Raw genomic sequence first — 18,217 nt, 5'->3', positions numbered from 1 at the left:
CAACCTCAGACTTGAAGGACCGTTGCCTTGCATCCTTCCTACAGAAAGAGGTTTGCACTTTTGGCATCCACTGGAAAAAAAGTCTACTGTTGAAACAGGATAGAATTTAAATGTGAGTGTGATCCAGCCCCATACAGGCTTCACACTGGCTGACTTATTTAAATCTGATCGTCTTAATGCTGACTATTTATTGCTGTGTATTGTTGGATTGTTCATTTTAGTCCTATGGCTTCAGGTCTTGCATTGATTTGTTTTATTTGACCCCTCACATGCATTCTGTGGTTTGATAGTGCAGCGGTCTGCTGCACCTTTACAGTGTAGTCTCCTCATTTCATGGTGGAATCCACGGCGGGGCTGATACGACAGGCTGCTGTTGGATTAATGCTGTCACTTTCCTTTACATTTCTAAAATCCTTTCTAGTTTTACACTGTTATCAGAGTGGAAGAGATTCTTAACATTGACTTTGCGCTGTATGATGAAGTTTCAGATTGAGTGAGCTTTTGAATAAACATCCATATATTACAACAGAATGACTAACTTCATAGGGCTGTTTCCTGTTACACTTGTCAGAAAGACTCGGGTGATCTGGGAAACATCAGCATCTATGTCACCGGGGGCCATCAGATGTTTTTTCTGGTTCTATGTGTGGAGAAACCATCGTTTTGATCTTGATGACTTGAAAAACTGTCAGAAATGTATTTACATACAAGTAAATACTCATTTATTATTGGAAGCTTTACTCTTCATGTATGTTGAACTGTTGTTGAAAACAGCTTTCCTGTTGTGACTCTTTACCTGCCAGTAATTCACTGAAATGTGAGGACTTGAAGTGTGCTCAGTGAGCAGTGTCTCTGTTGGCCCAATGATTAGTAACAAATGACATCGTTCTTTCCAGGAAGCATTGAATTTACAGTTAGACGAAAGAGAAGACAATGTGACCGGTACAATACAATGTTACCACAATAATTAAAACTCAAACTGCTTCCAACAGCAGCTGCATTGTGATAAATAGTGTATTGCAGGTAACACAGCAGAGAGGCTGCTTCTTCAGGTTAATGTAATAGAACTGTTACAAATCAACACAAATACTGTAAATCATCAAATATGTAAACTGTGTGTTAAAAGTGTTACGTTCACAAACGAGTCAGGAAAGTTATTTTCATAGACCTCATATGATGTTAGTTAAAATACTTCCAGCTTTCTGCTGCAGCTTGCTTACAGGTGTGACTCGCGTTTGACAAGAGACTTAATGTGAAACGTAGGATTACAAAAACTGTGCTAATGGCTGCACAGGAAGACCAATGCACTGATGATTTACTGCGTCTATTCTGGAGGCCTCACCAGGAATGGGACTAAAAGTAAAAAGCTGGTGATGGAGGAAAAGACCAAGAACCCCAAATCCAAGAGGTTCATCTCTCTTAGAGCATGACTGGTATTCAATAAATGGAGCATTTACCAGCGTCGAGGCATAAATGTGCTCTGTAAATGTCACTGCAGTATCTCTGCACATTAGGTTTTCATGTTTCCTCCGTGACCATAAATGTCCACAGCAAATGTTGGGTAACTCTGACTGTCGTGGACTAAAGTGTAGACGAGGGGGAACTGAAGGTCAAATAGTGAATAAAATCATAGGAATGTTCTTCTTCTTCTGCTGTAAACACAGAAACAGAACGATGGAAAGCCAGTCAGGTGTTCATCTACAGTGTGTCTGCACCATTGTAACATCCCCAGGCTCCATTATCATAGACCACTTGTGTATGATGACAATCAGGACACTGTTCATACTGAAAATCTAAATCCTGAAATGTAGGCCTTCAGATGTGGAGAAAAATGTGTGGAATTTTGTAACCGAGACTGTTTTTGTACAATTATAATAGCAGAATGTATTAAATTCTTTTGAATCTGAATGTGCTTTGTACTTTCAGGCCTTGGTATTAAACCTCCTTTCTAAGGACTCAAATGTTTGAGTCATATTCAGTGTGATGTATTCCGATTACAACTGATGAGCAATGTGCTGGTCTGTCTGGATATTCATTTATGTAGGGTGAGGGTGAGGGTGAGGGTGAGGGTGAGACACAGCCTAACAGGGTGGCCAAGCACTCCCATGCAACTCAGTGAAAGCAGCTTGTTCTCCGTGGAGCGGTAGTGTGGCTATCCATGCTTGTGATTTGTAAGAATCCAAACACTGAGCTTAATCTACTGTGTGTAACGTCTTTTAGGATGTGCAGGTGATTCTTTAACAAAGACAATCACACTTTCAAACACATTTAGATTTTTTTTGCAAGCAGGTCATTCCAAAAATACATACAGACACTAAAAGACACACACAGCGATTTGAACTTTTCTATTCATTAAACGTCTTCAAAAGCATAAGTTAAGAAAGCAAAACATTTGTACACAAACTATAATATACTCAACTCTCTCCACACAAACATTTCTTAACAGAGTTTTATTTCTGGGGCCCGATGAAGAGGCCTCTCAGCAGGTTGTGCCTCATACAGCAGGGGTTTGTTAGAACCGTTTGTCATCACAGCGTTGTCATTTTTATATCACTTCTTTTGTCATCTATGTTTGTATATGGAACGCCTGAAAGGAAAAAAAAGTATGGATATTAGAGCTGCAAACACCATGAGGAAGAATTCTAACTGAGATAAAGATACTTTCTGCTTTTGCTCACAGATTCATATTCATAGAAGTAAAATCTGTCTATAACTGAAGACTAAAGATGACTAAAGCCGGCTTTCAAGGAAATTCCTCTGGAAATAAATAACCGACTACAAGCTTACTAAACAGAAACAGTAGGACCAAAGAGAACTTTCCAGGACACTTTGTGGGTTATTTATTCCCCCAAAATGTTGGGGGAGCACTTTGCATATTTAGTCAATATCTAATATCCTGTCTTACACAAAATATGACCATAATGATTTTTTGGCAATCATGCCTAAAATCTGATAAATACTTCTGACAGGGGTGACTAAGGCTAAGGTGACTATTTCTAGTTAAAGGATGACAGAATATGAATGAATATGAACGGATGAACAGTATATATAAAATAATAATACAATACATTCTGAACAGTATTATTTTAGAAATCAAATAGATATAAAATAATTCAAATGCATCACGTTTCTATTTGCACATCTGTCAGTACTGGACAGTGAAATATGAATCAGCCTGTAATACTATTATTATATTATATATTTATATATACACTGTTGCCCATAAAGTTGGAATAATTGTTCAATACCCCCAATTTTGCCTGAATCCACAGTTTGCAAAGGTTCATTGTGGTTTAAGTTTCACTGTGATCTGTTTGGAAGAGTTCGATCAATAAAGTTGAGAAGATATAAACTTTATTTATCAAGAATAGATCACATTGTCACAATCATTTCATGAGAAGAGGTAAAAAACATTTTATTCCAGCTTTATGGGCAACAGTGTGTATATATAACTATTCAACTCAAGCTGTTATTATGGGGTTCAGTTTCAATTCTATTTAGTTTTGAGACAATGATTTTTTTCATTATGACCTGGAAGCAAGTACTGGCAGTGAAAAAATACATTCATTGTGCTTGTGTGCAGCATTATATACGGTGACAACAGTGCAGTAACTGGGACAAAGAGAGTGACTAACTGTGCCAATGTCCATTACTAATAATGACAATTCTTACTTGTGGATTTCATGCTGAGTTTGTTCTCCTCCTTCTTCTCTTTCCTGTAGAGAGAAAGAACTGAGGTGAGAGACTTGAACATGAACATGATTTATAACACAATGGCTCCTGTAGGTAGAAAGTGATGGATGGTAGAGTGAAGGTAGTGAATTAACCCCCCCCCCTTCCCAGTGCTGATACAGTGTGCTCCCAGAAATTCCCAATAAGGTGATGTGTCTATAATTTTCTCTCACCCACTGTGGGATGACTGCTGCTTCTGAACTACATAAACTTGTGACCTGCAATGAAAACGGATCTTTTGTCTTAACTGGTTAGTAAAGGGATGTCAGTCAGGACATTTAGCAGCTGTTGGTCAGCAGTCATGGTATGTACACACACACACACACACACACACCCCTACACACACATGTTTTGATACTTGTACAGCACAGATTTAGTTGAGACTCACTTGGTTTTATTTCTGCAAACACACACAGTGGTTGTCACAATGATGACGACAGCAACTAAGACCAGGACCACGATCAGGATAATCCACTTGGTTTCTGTGACAAACAACAATGACAGAAAATAAGACAAAAACACAAGAAGATCAAAGTAGGTTAAATCTTAGGAATGAGAAAAAGAAATGGACTCATGTGAAACCATTTTTTGTGAGGGTTAGTTCTTTGTCTGGCAATAAAAGGCTTCTCTAGTCTGCAGCTAACAGTAACCCTTGCCTTGCCTCCAATCAGAGCTGTCTTACTAAACAGTTAAGTGAATGCATCAGAAATCTGATATAGATGTAAATGCCATAGTGTGACTCTACTCAGTGGTTTATAAAAGTAAAGGACATGTACAAGCTTTTCGTTTGAGCTTTTTGTCCCCCTGAAGAGTGAGATAGGATATACCTAGTCCTCCTGTCTGCGTTATCTCCACCTCACAGTTGGCGCCCTCGAAGCCCTCTGCACACTGACAGGTGAACGTGTTGTTGCTCTCCTCGTTACATGTTCCTCCATTCAGACAGGGGTCCGAGAGGCAGGGACTCGCTGCAACACAAAACCACACATTACATATACTGTGTATATTGTTACATTCCTTTTTGGAATTGGATTAGCGCTCCTAATTTCATTGTACACACGCAATGACAATAAAGGCTATTCTATTCTATTCTAGTTGGATGTAGCTTTTCTTTTATAGTCATCATTTAACATTAACAGTTTTTGTAATGACTGCATTAGAATCTCAGTGTTAGGTACCAAATGGAGGCAGATACTGTAGTGTCTTAGTAAATTAGGTTCTAGTTACATACAGATTGCGAGTGCAAATTGATTTTGTAACATTTGCCCTGTGTGTTAATAAGTCTACTATCCACTATATAAAATGTGACCATTTTATTTACAAAATAAAATATTTGACAGATTTTGCCATCATTCCTCTTGGATTTAGATTTTAATTGGTTGTGAGAAGGTCAAATAAGGTCTAAGTGAGTGGAGTTAAAACTGAAATGATACTGAGTACATCATATTGAAGATCTTGAAAACGCAGACACACACCTCTGTAGCAGTCACGTTTGAAGTTGTAGATGGTGCAGACGAAACCATCCTGGCAGCTCTTGGGTTGGCACACGGCGCCGGTGCTGGTGCATTCACAGGACTGAGAACAGTCTTCAGTCACAAACTTCTCCTTCAGCTGCAGAATGGAGGGAGAGAGGTGAGAGGGAGGATGTAATTAGATCCCACCGTCACAAAATGCCACACACAGTCTCTGCCATAGTCTTTCCCATAAGGCCTCTTACAGGGTAGTATCTGTTGAGGAAGGTGCAGCCACACTGTGTGTATGGCACACACATTCCCTCACTCATGGCGAAGCCTGCCGCACACTGACACCCTTCCACACAGGAAGTGGTGTCACAATCGGAGGGTGCTGCCAGGTCGGCACAGGAGGCGGGACAAGGTGACATGCAAGCAGAGTAGGTGCTGTTGGCATTACAGTTGAGGACTGGAAGAGAGAGAGAGAGAGAGAGAGAGAGAGAGGTCACAACCCTGTCTGATAATCTGCACTTTTACACCTCAATTTTGAGTTCATTTATCAAACTAGTAGTAGTTTCCAAAATTCATAGAGACACACAACCATTCCTGCTCACATTCACAGGTAATGTAGAGTCAACAATTAACCTGCATGTCATTAGACTGTGGGAGGAAGCTGGAGTACACGGAGAAAACCCACGCAAGAACCTTCTTGCTGCAAGGCAACAATGCTAACCACTGCTCCAAAATGCATTGTAGAAATGTATGTGACTGTAAAGGACACTGGCATTGTACATACTGGGTGTATATGTGTAAAGGTATATAAATAAATGTATATTGTTTTATCATCATATTATCTCATGACTGCTTCTATCTTAAATTTAAAGACCAGTACTTAAGTTCTATGTGTGTGTTGCATGAAGGGACAAACTTCCTCTTCACTATGCAACCCTGTGCTGATAGTTTATGAGTTATGATTGGCGTATTAGTGCGTTTTAGATCTGTTTTTATGATCTCATTTATGATTCTGTCATATATGTTTCTTTTTCTTTTACACCTGTGAAGCACTTTGTGACTGGGTTCAGTGAAAAGTGCTGTACTCAATAAATGTTACTTACTTTACATGACTCGCCGTAAATAAGCAGACCACTGGTATGGTAATCTTTCCAATGTCGTTATTTCCCAATGATGTGAATGTATCTGTGTGTGAGTGTGTGTGTGTGTGTGTGTGTTCAGCATCTTACCACAACCCAGCTGCTGCCTCCAGGGTCCCAGTTTGACTCCAGCCTCCTGACAGGCTGCAGAGTATGCTTCATAACTGGCACAACGCAGCACTGAGCTGCCCTGCTCAGCACACAGGTCAAACACACAGTCACTGAGGGACAGACACACAGACACACACACACACACACACACACACACACACACACACACACACATACTGAGCATGAGCAAAGACTGCCAAGTCACACACCACATTATGTGCACAATTAAAACACTACAGTAATTGTCAGTTCCACACACACACTTGACTTGAGCTTGAACTACTCACTCTTGGTAGGATGTAGGTGACAGGGTCGCATGACAGGTGGCAAAAGGTCCCTTGGAGTCAGACAGTGCTCCACACTGAAGCACACTGTTGTACCCATTGAGCTGAGACTGAGAGCAGCCTGATGTCTCAAATCCTGAATCTGGATCATTCTCCAGCTCTCGCCTGGAGACAGTAGGCAGAAAGAATGGAAGGACTTTCTTAAAGTGACTTTGTCTAACCTGACATCTAGAGAGATGCAGCCCTAATCAAGAAAGTTGAAGAAATAGCAACACAAAACAAGGCAAGGTATGGCAACAGTGTGGTAAGATCACATCTCAGCAAAGGAACCTGTACAGTCACCTGGAGAGGTTACTGTGCTGTTAATGTTAAGATCTCCATGTCACAAGTCAAGCATGCATGTGAACAATACCACTACTTGGCTGCATGCATGTGTTGGTAAAGAGCAATTCTACAAGTGCTCTTAGCAGTGGGCCAAAGTCAGTCAGTCCTACAGTTTGGTCCAGAGCACAATGTTTATGATCCAGAATGGGCAATAACTCTAAAGTTCGATTATTTGGAGGATTGCCAGTGATCGTGGAAACCTTCTAACCTTTCCTCCACCTCCACTATCTAGTCAAAATGTCCATTCAACCTACTCTTGGGCCCATGACGAGGTATCACCAAGCCCAATAGTTGTATTTCATAAGAATTGCTGTGGTTTTTTATGATCCCAAAATAAAAGCTCTCTTATTAATTTGTTCTCAAAGCTTTCACACATATCCTACATCCATCTTCAAGAATGTATAAATCATAGATAAAGACAGAGGCTATGATCTTACCCCACAAACAATCACTTGTTATTATGTGACTGAAGGTGAAGGACTGATGTGGCTGAAGAAGGGTGTGGTAGAGGATCAAAAGGTGCAGAAAAAGGTGATAAGTAAAGTCTAGAGTTTAAAATATTTGACAAAATAGTTTATGTTTCCAAGGTCAAGATTGAATCTCCACGCACATAAACACTAATGTTTCTAATCAGTACCAGCTTTCAGCAAATGTCAAAATCAATAGAAACTGTGTTGACAGCTAAAGCAGTGGCCCTGGTTGTGGTCCTACCTGTGGGTGTGGACTGTGTGAGGAAGATTGAAGATCTTCGGTCCATCAGCCAGGCGGTCACTGACCCTCCAGCTTTCTCCGAACTCGTTCAGGCTCCTGACCACCGTGCCATCTGGCTTCATGTACTCATTTCGGGTGATGCCGTCATAGTTTCCACACAGACCCCTGACAGAGTTCTTATAGGTACTGGGCAGTATGATCTCTGATAAACAAACGAAGGGACAAAGGAAATGAGCAGATTCACAAACAAGCCACAGAAGGGCTCAGTTAGTGAGGGCAGAGGGTTCTTCTTCTTCTTTTACCTCCTCGACTGTCGCCATCGAAGCGTACAGTGAGTCCAAAGTCAGTTGTGAGCTGGACCTGCCTGGAGTTCATTGTGATGGTCAAACCGTCAACTGGACTGAGAGGCAGTGCAACACGCTCCCCATTCACCTGAAGGAGATCACAGTATGGACTTCTTACTGTAGAAAACAGCCAACACTAAATGCTGCTTTAAGCGGACAAAGACGAAGTACTGACCAGGACGGTTTTCTTCTGCAGGAAGCGAACATTGACGCCATAAACGTCGATGTACATCTGATCCAGGAACGACACCCTCCTGTTCCCTCCACGTCTGATGTTCCTTCCCCTCACTACCAGAGGTGTCATGGAGTTCTGCAGGTTATGGCTCTGGGTCAGGACGTAGGTGTAAGGACCCTGAAAATGATGGGTCCAACTATCAAATGTTCGGTAGTGAGGATCCCCACAGATGCTGCACTTGTCGAACTCTGGTGGAGATGATAACATGATTGAAATGGTCAGAATGGGTTATGACCAAAACAATGTACAAATGTACTCTGTGTCGGTGTAGTGTGGTAATGAATCCATTCAGGACTCACTGGTGGGTTTGCAGTAGAGGTCTCCATATTTGTCCAGGGCACACACTGAGTTGGAATCACAGCTGTGGTCCTTACATGTGATTTTGCCACCAAGGTTACAGGTACATAAGTCATCACATTTATCCGTCAGCCAAGTGTCTCCCACCTACACCCACACAAAAAAGATTTATCCAGATGTAGAGAATGTCAATTTGTCTACAGCCAAACACACAATTCAACATAGATGGAGCATGATAATATATTAATAATGAATGAATATTTACTGGGATATTATTTCCCCTCTACTCAACTCTAAATTGAATTACTCTCTTCAAGAAATTATTAGGAAACTATATAGAGATCACAGACTTATACAACTAAGATTTTATGAGCCCTCAGATTTGTCTTTGGGCACTTCAGTGGGTCCTGACCCAGCCTTTTATCTTTGGTCTCTACTAAGACACTCAGGAAAGTTCACCAGCACCTTTAATGCTTATAACCTGTGTGTGATTCTGATCTCAAGTGTTCAGGATGTTCTATGATGCCACATCGTGAGTAAGCCAGCAGCAGCACGGACTCACTCACATCATGGTACTCTCCATCTGAGTCCAGACAGCCACATTTGTCCAAAGGAACACATTGGTTGTCACTGAGGACGAAGCCGGCGTCACACTGGCAGCCCTCCACACAGGCGGTCGGAGGCAGGTGGCAGAAGATGGGGAAAAGATCGGAGCACGTGGGGGGGCAGGGGGCAGTACAGTCTGAGTAGTGGCTGCTCGGAGGGCAGGGCAGGGCTGTGGGGCAGGATAGCAGTTAAGTATGAGAATATTAAAACTAGAATATTTCCTTTCTTCAGACTGTCGATCAGTGTAAGTGGAACTCACGACAGAAGGTGTTGTTCCTCCAGCTGATGGTGACTCCACCGCTCTGACAGGCCTGAGCATATGCCTCCACATTGTCACAGAGTGTCGCCTGCATACCATCATACTCGCACATGTCATAGATGCAGTTCCCCAGGAAAGCGTCGGGGGGCACCACAGCGTGGCAGGGCTTGAAGCGGTCAGAGAGGATGACCTCTGCGCATTGGGCCTCGAACATCTTCTCTTCCTCAGTGGTGCAGTTGGGGTGGATGTCTGGACGAGTGTCTGGCTGACAGCTAGAGGGGAGAATGTTTGGATGAACGGTTTAGTCAGGCTCTGCCATGTTGCTGTGTCATTTCTGAATGACTTTGGTGATTTATGAGCTCACACTATTCAGCGTGACATTTCACTGGGCACTCCAGCTGCCTGTGAGCACACAGGATAGAATACTGATGCTCTGTTTGATTGCTATTGCTAAAGATGGTGTTTACGTCAAGAAGATGGGGTTACTGATTAAAAACAATGAGCTGATGTGAGCCAATAATAGTTATTTTAGGTTTAAGTGAAAACTATCAAACAGTCAAAATCAATCATACACAGCTCACAGTTCACAGATGACTCACTTCTCTCAAAAGATTGCTATGATATGCTATGTGAGGTGGGGGTGTCTGTTACACTTCTCCTGTGTTCTGTAACCCACAAAATCAGTGTTTAAATATTACTAATGTGAAAAGTGCACACTTTCCTGATGGTTTCCTTTAATATTTATATGGTGATGTTGTATATGCATATGTTCATTTTGTACATGTTGCTCCACGTGAACAAAACACCAAAGTTCAAATGCATTTTTCAACCAACAGAAGAACTTTTGGAAGTGTGGGACAATCATGAGAACTGTAAAGTGCATTTTCAACTTTGTCATATTATTCGGGTGACATAACTTTGAATGGTGCTGCTATGTTTGTTACTGTGTAATGCAATAATCAGTTGGATATTATGGAAATATAGGGGGCAATGAGGTGTTGGTTATTTGGTCAAGAGCACAGCCCCTCATTAGAACACACAGAGACTATGAAGGGAAAGAGTTTTGTAATTAAGAACTCCATCTACGGTCCATCTACGTGCTTTTTGGAGCTTTCAAATGCATCGAACGGTCTTCCTCAGCAAATGGAATTGGCTTTGATGTCACCACATGACATTAATATGGGACTTAAACCCCATTCACTGATGAAGACCATGTGGATGAAATCTCTGAAAAAACTATTGAATGGACCTGAAAGTGAGATTTTTCTCTCACACATACTGATCACAAACTCCTATCCCCTAGGGAAGAGACTGTTGGTCAGTATACTCATAACACAGCCACCCTGGGAATGCCACACCCACAGGAGACGATGTCACCAGCTGAGAACGTGTACTGCTTACAGAATGCTTACAGAATGTGCAAATGGTTATCAGAGGGTTTTATGAAATAGCCCACTATCCAGATAATCTTGGTAAACATGTTTGATGGCTGTAACCCACTGACCCAGGATCACTGTCTCCCTCTGATTTCCAGCTGTTGCCCAGTTCAATCACATTCTCCGCTGGTTTTTTGTTGGGCATCAGGTTGTCATCAGAGGAGTTGTGGTTGTAGTTGCCACACATGCCACACAGCTGGGAGGGGAAGGTGGAGCCCGGTTATTACAGTACAGTTATACACGAAGCATCACATAGCATTTATAATCCAGTAAAAATACTAATTTCAGTGTCTAACTACAAGTACAATGATTAAAATGATCACCCTTTGTGTCGTGACTTGACGCAGAGAAAAGAGGTGAAGGGGCAATAGGACAGTAAAACTGGCCTTGTGTCTTCATACCTTGTTGAAGTATTCTCCAGGAACAGTTATCTCCAGGTGATGGACACCATCAAACTTCACCTGTAGACCAAAGTTTGTGTCCAGCAGAATGTAGGATCCGCTGGTTATCACCTTGGCTCCGGCTAAGTCATTGGCAACTGGGGTTCGCACCCGTCGTCCATTCAACTATGACAAGACAAGAGACAACACAGACATCAGCCAGCCGCTGGTCATTGCGCTCTGCTGTATCCCATTACTATTTCTGCAGTTATATATCCATTCAATCTGAAAATACTCAGTTATGTTACTTACCAGAACTCTGCGGCTCTTCTGCAGTTCAACGATGGTATCATGAGGCAGGTACACTTTGACAGAGCGAACATAGGAGGCCTCTGGTTGACCACGCTCCTCATTTTTAGCCACTATCCTGAAGGGAGTCACCTTAGTGGTGTTACACACCTACAGGATTCAAAAATAGAATTTGAAAAAACATGGTTTTAATTTTTACGTTAACTGTAGTTTAAAAATAACTGACAACAGACACACAAAGCAGCCAGGGGCACAAACATGACAGATTTGTATAAAGTTGAAAAAGAAATGTGAAATAGCTCAAAGTCATCCCATACCTCCACCAGCGTGTAAGTGCAGGTACCCATGAATGTGTGCATCACACCATCAAAGGTGTAGTAGTGAGGATCTCCAGCTACGTGACACACTCCTTTACCTAAGGAGGGAAATGAGGCTCTGTGAAGTGTGAAACTGATATTTGACGATATAATCAGTGATTGGCTCACAGAAAAATGATCAAGTCACAACCCGGATGTTGTATCTTCAGATGGAAAATGATCGGATCATGATGATCATGATTATTCTTAAAATGTTGACCCACTTCAGGTGTACTGACTTTTTGGTCATCCAGTCTGTTCTACAGTTTACCTGTAGAGTGGCAGTCCAGAACCCCCTCTACAACTTTACACTCCTGTGCAGGACTGCACTGCCATGGCTCACAGCTGATGTTGTGGTTGCCGTTACACCTGCATCGCTCCGAGCAGTCCATCTCACTGAACCATGTGTCTCCCACCTACACACACACACACACACACACACATAAAGAATTCACATAAAGAAGTTCAATGCATGTTCAAACATAGCGTCTTTCAAAAAAATAAAGTGAAAATCATTCCCTTTGAGCGTTCCACCTGAGCACACATACCGGGCGGTACTTTCCGTCTTCATCGGTGCATCCACACTCACTGAGCGGGACACATTTATCTCCACTGAGGACAAGGCCGGGGTTACAGACGCAGCCCTCCACACAGGGCTGGTTGCAGGAGCCACCGGGGCCCGCAGGGTCCTGACAGCTGGGCTGCTGGCAGGCAGGGCTACACGGACTGTAATGACTGCCTGGAGGACACTTCAGAGCTAGGGGGTGGGTGAGGACATTTGGAAAAGGGATGTTTGCTCAATGCTCACTGCTTACATTACAGCTTTCATTAATGTCTTAACAAAAAAGAGGGACATATTTAAAGATATGACACATAGAACCTGTGCATCAGGAACGCTTGATAAAGCTGGATCCTGTGTTTCCTCTGCAAAAGTTTGATTTCTTAAATCAAGTCTATGTAACATTTGTTGAACAGTGGCCACTGTGGCAACCAGTGGTAAACACAGGAATTAACATTAGTTCCCATATGCTAGTGGTACCAAAGCAAGTAAGTATGTAGCAGCAAAACCCAGCAGATGACGGCTGTTTTAATGTTTATGATCAGTTTTTCATTTGTAACCAGAACATATTGTTACTTATTCTCTGAAGAGTTACATAATCTGTCTTCCGCACCACCTTATCATGGCTGCCACTTACAGTAAGACAACTCACTAAAGTCAGTGATAAGAACAAAACTACAAGGTCAAATCTTCCAGGTTGGGCAGAGCTCAGTCAGCAGTATGATACCCCCCATCCTTACATGCTTGGTGATAGTTCTGGTTTGTCAGGAAAACAGTGCTACAGTTGTGATTCTAGGAATCAACATAGTAGTGATGCCATGACACACTGCTAAAGGTCCTCTTTGTTGTCTACAAACAAACGAACATGCACACACACACACAGACTTACGACAGAAGGTGTTGTTTCTCCATGCAATGGGGACTCCTGCAGCAGCACACATGTCAGCATAGCTCTCTATGGCCTGGCACAGAGCCACGGTCTGACCTCCAGTGGCACACATGTCATACACACAGTTTCCAAAGTATGGCTCGGGGGGCACGACGGAGTGGCAGGCCTTAAAGATACCTGAGGTCAAGATTAAAGACACAGAGATGCGGTGGGGTGAATGGCAGCCAAAGTGATACCGTGTTTGGTATTTATCATGGTAAAACTTTCCATCATAGTAAGTATCAAACCGATGTCATTACATTTTATTATAACCTATCACATGTTACAGACATCACTTTGTAAAAGTCTTTTCTAAACCCACGCTCCACTCCAGCATCCACATCCACATGTCATACCATTGGGATCGGTGATCATGCCACAGCTCGTGGGCTTCTTGGCCTCCTCCTCCACCTCTTTATCACAGTCTTCCTGTCCTCCACCATTGGAGCAGCTGGAGAAAAGGTGGAGGACTCATTAGAGCAGGATAAAATGCTTGAAGCTTGAGTGTATGTCATAAATGCTACTTTTATTCACCAGTGATTCACAGTTGCTTCCACTTTCTTGTCTCACTGTTCTCAAACTCAATACTTACTGTAGTTTCTTTTTCATTAGTTTCTTTTCTTTTTCTTTGGACTTGTTTTGAAGTTTCATTGTCAGCAGTTACCAATCACTTCTTGGTTTGTTCGGCTGTAGTAAACATTACACCGCTTCCGCCTCACTGATGGACCAACCACTGCTGGGTGATGGCTGCCGCTCCTGATCTTCTCTAGGAATGTCAACTAAATGCCCAGTTTGTAATGACAAAGAATGCTGCAAAATGTCTGTCATCAGTGGGCCATAGGCTTATTCACTATTGTCTTAACTCACTCAGTGAGAGATCGTGAAAATAAGCTACAGTCACTTCCTGTGCAGATGTTTCACATTACAAGTCTTCCAGTGCGTGCATGCACATAGTCTTGAATTCATCAACAAGCTAAACTCTTCATGAATGTTCATCTGTCTCTAATGTACGACCGTCACAAATAAAGACCTGGTTCTTTTTGCCACTGGAATAAATATAGCCACTATTTACAAGTAAGTGAGTTATCTGTTTGATTGATATCAGTTCTGTATTTATGTATTTGGTGATGTGACTCACTCAGGCCGTGGATCAGGAACCTGCCAGCTGTCTCCCAGTTCATTTACATTGGCAGCTGGTGTACTGTCGGGTTTCAGGTTGTCATCTTTAGGGTTACCGTTGAAATTTCCTGCCATAGCAAAAAGCCTGATGAATTATGTTATTATATATAATTGTTATTACTATATATGTAATTATATAATATGTTATTATATTATTAAGATCAGGACACAACTGATTAATCATACTGGCTCTTACCACACATGCCACACAGCAGGCCATTGTAGGAAGTTGGCACAGTGACATCAGCGTGGTGGTTACCATCGAAACGTACCCTCAGGCCAAAGGACGTCTCTACGACAACAAACTTGCCACTCAGGTAGATCTTAACTCCACTGATGGAGGTGACAGGTGGGACAACCACTGTCCCATTGACCTGAAAGACAGAGACATATTTACTCTGAGCACTAAATATTACAAGCACCTGGTCCTCTTGGCGCTCTAAGCTCTCTCTCTAAACCTGACTTAGTGGTACACATGTGCAGCGAGGGGGACAGTAGAGATCACTGATCTATCATGCAGAACTAAAGCTCTAGTGTATCAGCTGCTGTGACTGAACCACCTATCTGGTAACGTACCTGGACTGTGCGGCCCTTGCCGAGGATGACATCCACGCCGTTCACGTTGATCACCACAGCCCTGACGTAGGAAACCTTCTTATTACTCCCTCTGTGCTCATTCTGGGTGTCCACGGTGAAGTATGGCATGTCAGTGGAGGCATTGCAGGGTTTGGTCAGGGTGTAGGAGCAGGCTCCCATGTAGTGATGGGTGTGTTTGTCAAAGGTGGTGTAGTGTGGATCGCCAGACACTGAGCAGATACCATTTCCTAAACAAGAAAGGTAAGAATTCAGCTGAACTGTGTGGTGTAGGAACTGTTGGGGGGATTTCACACTGTTGCTCCCCTCTAGTATTAGCTTAAAAACATCTACACCACTGTGCCATGACATTGTATATCACATAGAACTTACAAGACACATTAAGCCTCAGTGAATTTTAGACATGCATGCATGTATATATGCAATATATCCTCAAGTACTCCCAATTTGATTCCCAGTTTAATTTGAACATGTTGTATATCGGTACAGATCATCACTTTCAAGCCAAATATTGTAGTTGTCTTCAAAATCCAGTCCTGGATTAATCTGCTGGTGGGCACGCAGGGCTAAAATGAGCATGTGTGGACCTATTCATCAAAATGATGAAGGAGCATGCACCAAATAAACATAATTTAAGCTAAGATAATGAAAGCCTTAAAGCTAGACTTTGATACAAGACTCCTCTAAGACCAGACCTCAGGTAATCAGGTAATGAAGCAGGACTCAGTCAGTAAATACAGTCAGTAAGTATAGTAGCTGATATAGATACACCGTATTAGGATTACGCACCAGTGGCTTATCACTTATCAACAGTAATGCACCCTGTGGAGGAGAACCCTCTTTGTATTGTGCGTATCTTTATTTAGATTGTTTGAATACAATGTTCAAGCCTGTGTTAGCTGTGTGTGTGTTTGTGTGAGTGTGTGTGTGTGTGTGTGTGTCTAACGCACCCAGAGGCCGACATTCATATTCTCCATCTTGGAGCTGGCAGCTCTCAGTGGCTGGTTTACAGCTGCTGTTGTGACACTGGATCAAACCTCCACTGTGACACTTGCACTTCTCCTCACAACCCTCCAAGTACCAGTCCTCGCCCACCTGAACACACACACACACGCACACACACAAGAAAAAGAAAGTTATGCATTATACAGGCAGATACAAAACACACAGGTGCACACAGGTCTAAATGCATCAAGCCACCACAAACATGTAATTGTTGAGGTGAGACACATTCACAGCCCACTGGTTTATTCAGTGTGTATAGTGACTGAGAATGTTGTCATGCGGGTCAGAGCTCATCAAGACCAAAACAGTACCTCATATTGTATTTCTGCCCATAACTGTATTTCCAGATGCTTACATCAGAGGACCCATTACTAAATGATTTAGGTGCACAGCATGTAACCCTGATTCCTTCATTTTCCTTGGGACCGTGTGTGGAGGGAAGCTTGCCTAAAAGACATGTTTATGTGCATAACTGAAGAGCCAAAAGCAACGACACAGACTCACAGAAATGAATGTTTAACCTTCCTTTAAATAAACACAGTTTATCAAACATCATTCTCTTTTCTTCTACACCATCGTAACAACTACTTTGAATCTGCAGATGGGGCACTGTGATGTTCACCTTTGGGGTCACTTTACATTTGCAGTGTTCTTTAGTTAAACCCTCTGAGCAGTGAATGCCTGAAATGTTCATTCAGAACAGCAACAGGAGTGCGATGTGACGTATGAAGGTGCTGGATCGAGGTTAAGCAGGCATTAGCTTCAGATGATGTCATTTCAAGTAAGCTGTACAATCAATGATTGACAGCTCTTTCCTTTGATTAGGAATTAGATATTCTTCTGCTTGAATGAACTCATGAATAACTCACTGAGCTTTTATTATTCTTTGCTTCTGGTACTAGTCTGATTATGTTATGTAAGACCTCAAACTCAGTCTGGTTTCGTTTTATAAGCTGAGGTACACTTTTCCTCTGGTTCAAGGTAAATGGAATATGCTTAATGTCCTGGAGGTTGTGAGCACTTACAGGGTGATAGGAGCCACTGGTGTCCATACAGCCACAGTCTTTCAGTGCCACACACTGGTCATCGCTGAGGACGAAGCCGGGGTCACACGCACAACCCTCCACACAGATGTCCTCACAGCCAGATGGGCCAATCACACCGAGACACGTCTCCGGACACGAGCTCACACACAGAGAGTAGGAGCTGTTGGGAGGACAAGCCAGGGCTGCAGGGAGAGACAAAGGGAGGAGGAGGGTTAAGACAAGGATGAAAAAATGAAGTTAAAGTCATAAAGACAACATCGTCTGCTTGTCTGCTGAGATGCTGCAGTGCTTAGTTATATTGCTACATAGGGAAGAAGTGATTTACAGTTCAGAGAATGGTGTCTGTCTCGTTCATTTGATGGATTGTGAGGACAGAGGACAAGGAAAACTAGATTGCAATATGCATGAAAGCTGTCCAAAGTTAGTTTGGGCCTTGTGTCGTAAATCATTTGTTAATTAACTCCTTACAATGAATCGGATAATTAAAATAATAATAAAATTAATAATTTGGGGTTTTAAAGAACTGGTTGGTCAAAACAAGCAATGGGAATATTTGAACTTAAACTTACTTTTCTACTATCTGACATTTTTTGAACCTAATAATAATTAATTGATAGAAAAAATAGCCTCAGTAGTTGTGATTAAGTGCTGTCATGCTGACCATGCTTGCATTAACAATGCTGAAATGCTGATGTTTAGCATGTTCACCTTCTTAGTTTCACGTGCTTACACTGCAATACTGATAAGATGGTGGAAAAAAATGTAACTTGACATGAAAAATAAGGGGAACATCCAAGTTCTTGAGGGGAAGCTTTATTGCCAGTTGGTCTCAGCCAAAAATTGCTGTGCCAAATGGTAAGATT

General features: G+C 42.2%; 1 protein-coding gene across 1 annotated transcript in view; it reads right to left on the bottom strand.

The window, feature by feature from the left end:
* Positions 1–2,497: 2,497 nt before the first annotated feature.
* The window catches only part of zanl (zonadhesin, like), a 33,970-nt gene continuing 18,250 nt past the window's right edge, over positions 2,498–18,217 (bottom strand). The window contains exons 26-52 of the mRNA XM_070854472.1: positions 17,334–17,536; positions 16,254–16,398; positions 15,286–15,533; positions 14,906–15,083; positions 14,669–14,777; positions 13,887–13,981; positions 13,492–13,668; positions 12,592–12,800; positions 12,315–12,459; positions 12,005–12,102; positions 11,691–11,837; positions 11,400–11,564; positions 11,067–11,194; positions 9,563–9,834; positions 9,264–9,472; positions 8,700–8,844; positions 8,341–8,588; positions 8,124–8,253; positions 7,822–8,023; positions 6,730–6,891; positions 6,422–6,552; positions 5,447–5,649; positions 5,205–5,340; positions 4,560–4,697; positions 4,121–4,214; positions 3,673–3,716; positions 2,498–2,587 (exon numbers count right to left, since the gene is read on the bottom strand). Of these exons, the coding sequence (XP_070710573.1) occupies positions 2,529–2,587; positions 3,673–3,716; positions 4,121–4,214; positions 4,560–4,697; positions 5,205–5,340; positions 5,447–5,649; positions 6,422–6,552; positions 6,730–6,891; positions 7,822–8,023; positions 8,124–8,253; positions 8,341–8,588; positions 8,700–8,844; positions 9,264–9,472; positions 9,563–9,834; positions 11,067–11,194; positions 11,400–11,564; positions 11,691–11,837; positions 12,005–12,102; positions 12,315–12,459; positions 12,592–12,800; positions 13,492–13,668; positions 13,887–13,981; positions 14,669–14,777; positions 14,906–15,083; positions 15,286–15,533; positions 16,254–16,398; positions 17,334–17,536 (4,220 nt within the window). The 3' untranslated portion in view covers positions 2,498–2,528. The remainder of the gene's footprint in view (positions 2,588–3,672; positions 3,717–4,120; positions 4,215–4,559; positions 4,698–5,204; positions 5,341–5,446; positions 5,650–6,421; positions 6,553–6,729; positions 6,892–7,821; positions 8,024–8,123; positions 8,254–8,340; positions 8,589–8,699; positions 8,845–9,263; positions 9,473–9,562; positions 9,835–11,066; positions 11,195–11,399; positions 11,565–11,690; positions 11,838–12,004; positions 12,103–12,314; positions 12,460–12,591; positions 12,801–13,491; positions 13,669–13,886; positions 13,982–14,668; positions 14,778–14,905; positions 15,084–15,285; positions 15,534–16,253; positions 16,399–17,333; positions 17,537–18,217) is intronic.

This window comes from Pempheris klunzingeri, chromosome 23 (assembly GCF_042242105.1).
Source record: "Pempheris klunzingeri isolate RE-2024b chromosome 23, fPemKlu1.hap1, whole genome shotgun sequence".
Lineage (NCBI taxonomy): Eukaryota > Metazoa > Chordata > Actinopteri > Acropomatiformes > Pempheridae > Pempheris > Pempheris klunzingeri.
The sequence above is the reverse complement of the archived record's forward strand: the minus strand, read 5'-3'. Positions and strand labels throughout refer to the sequence as shown.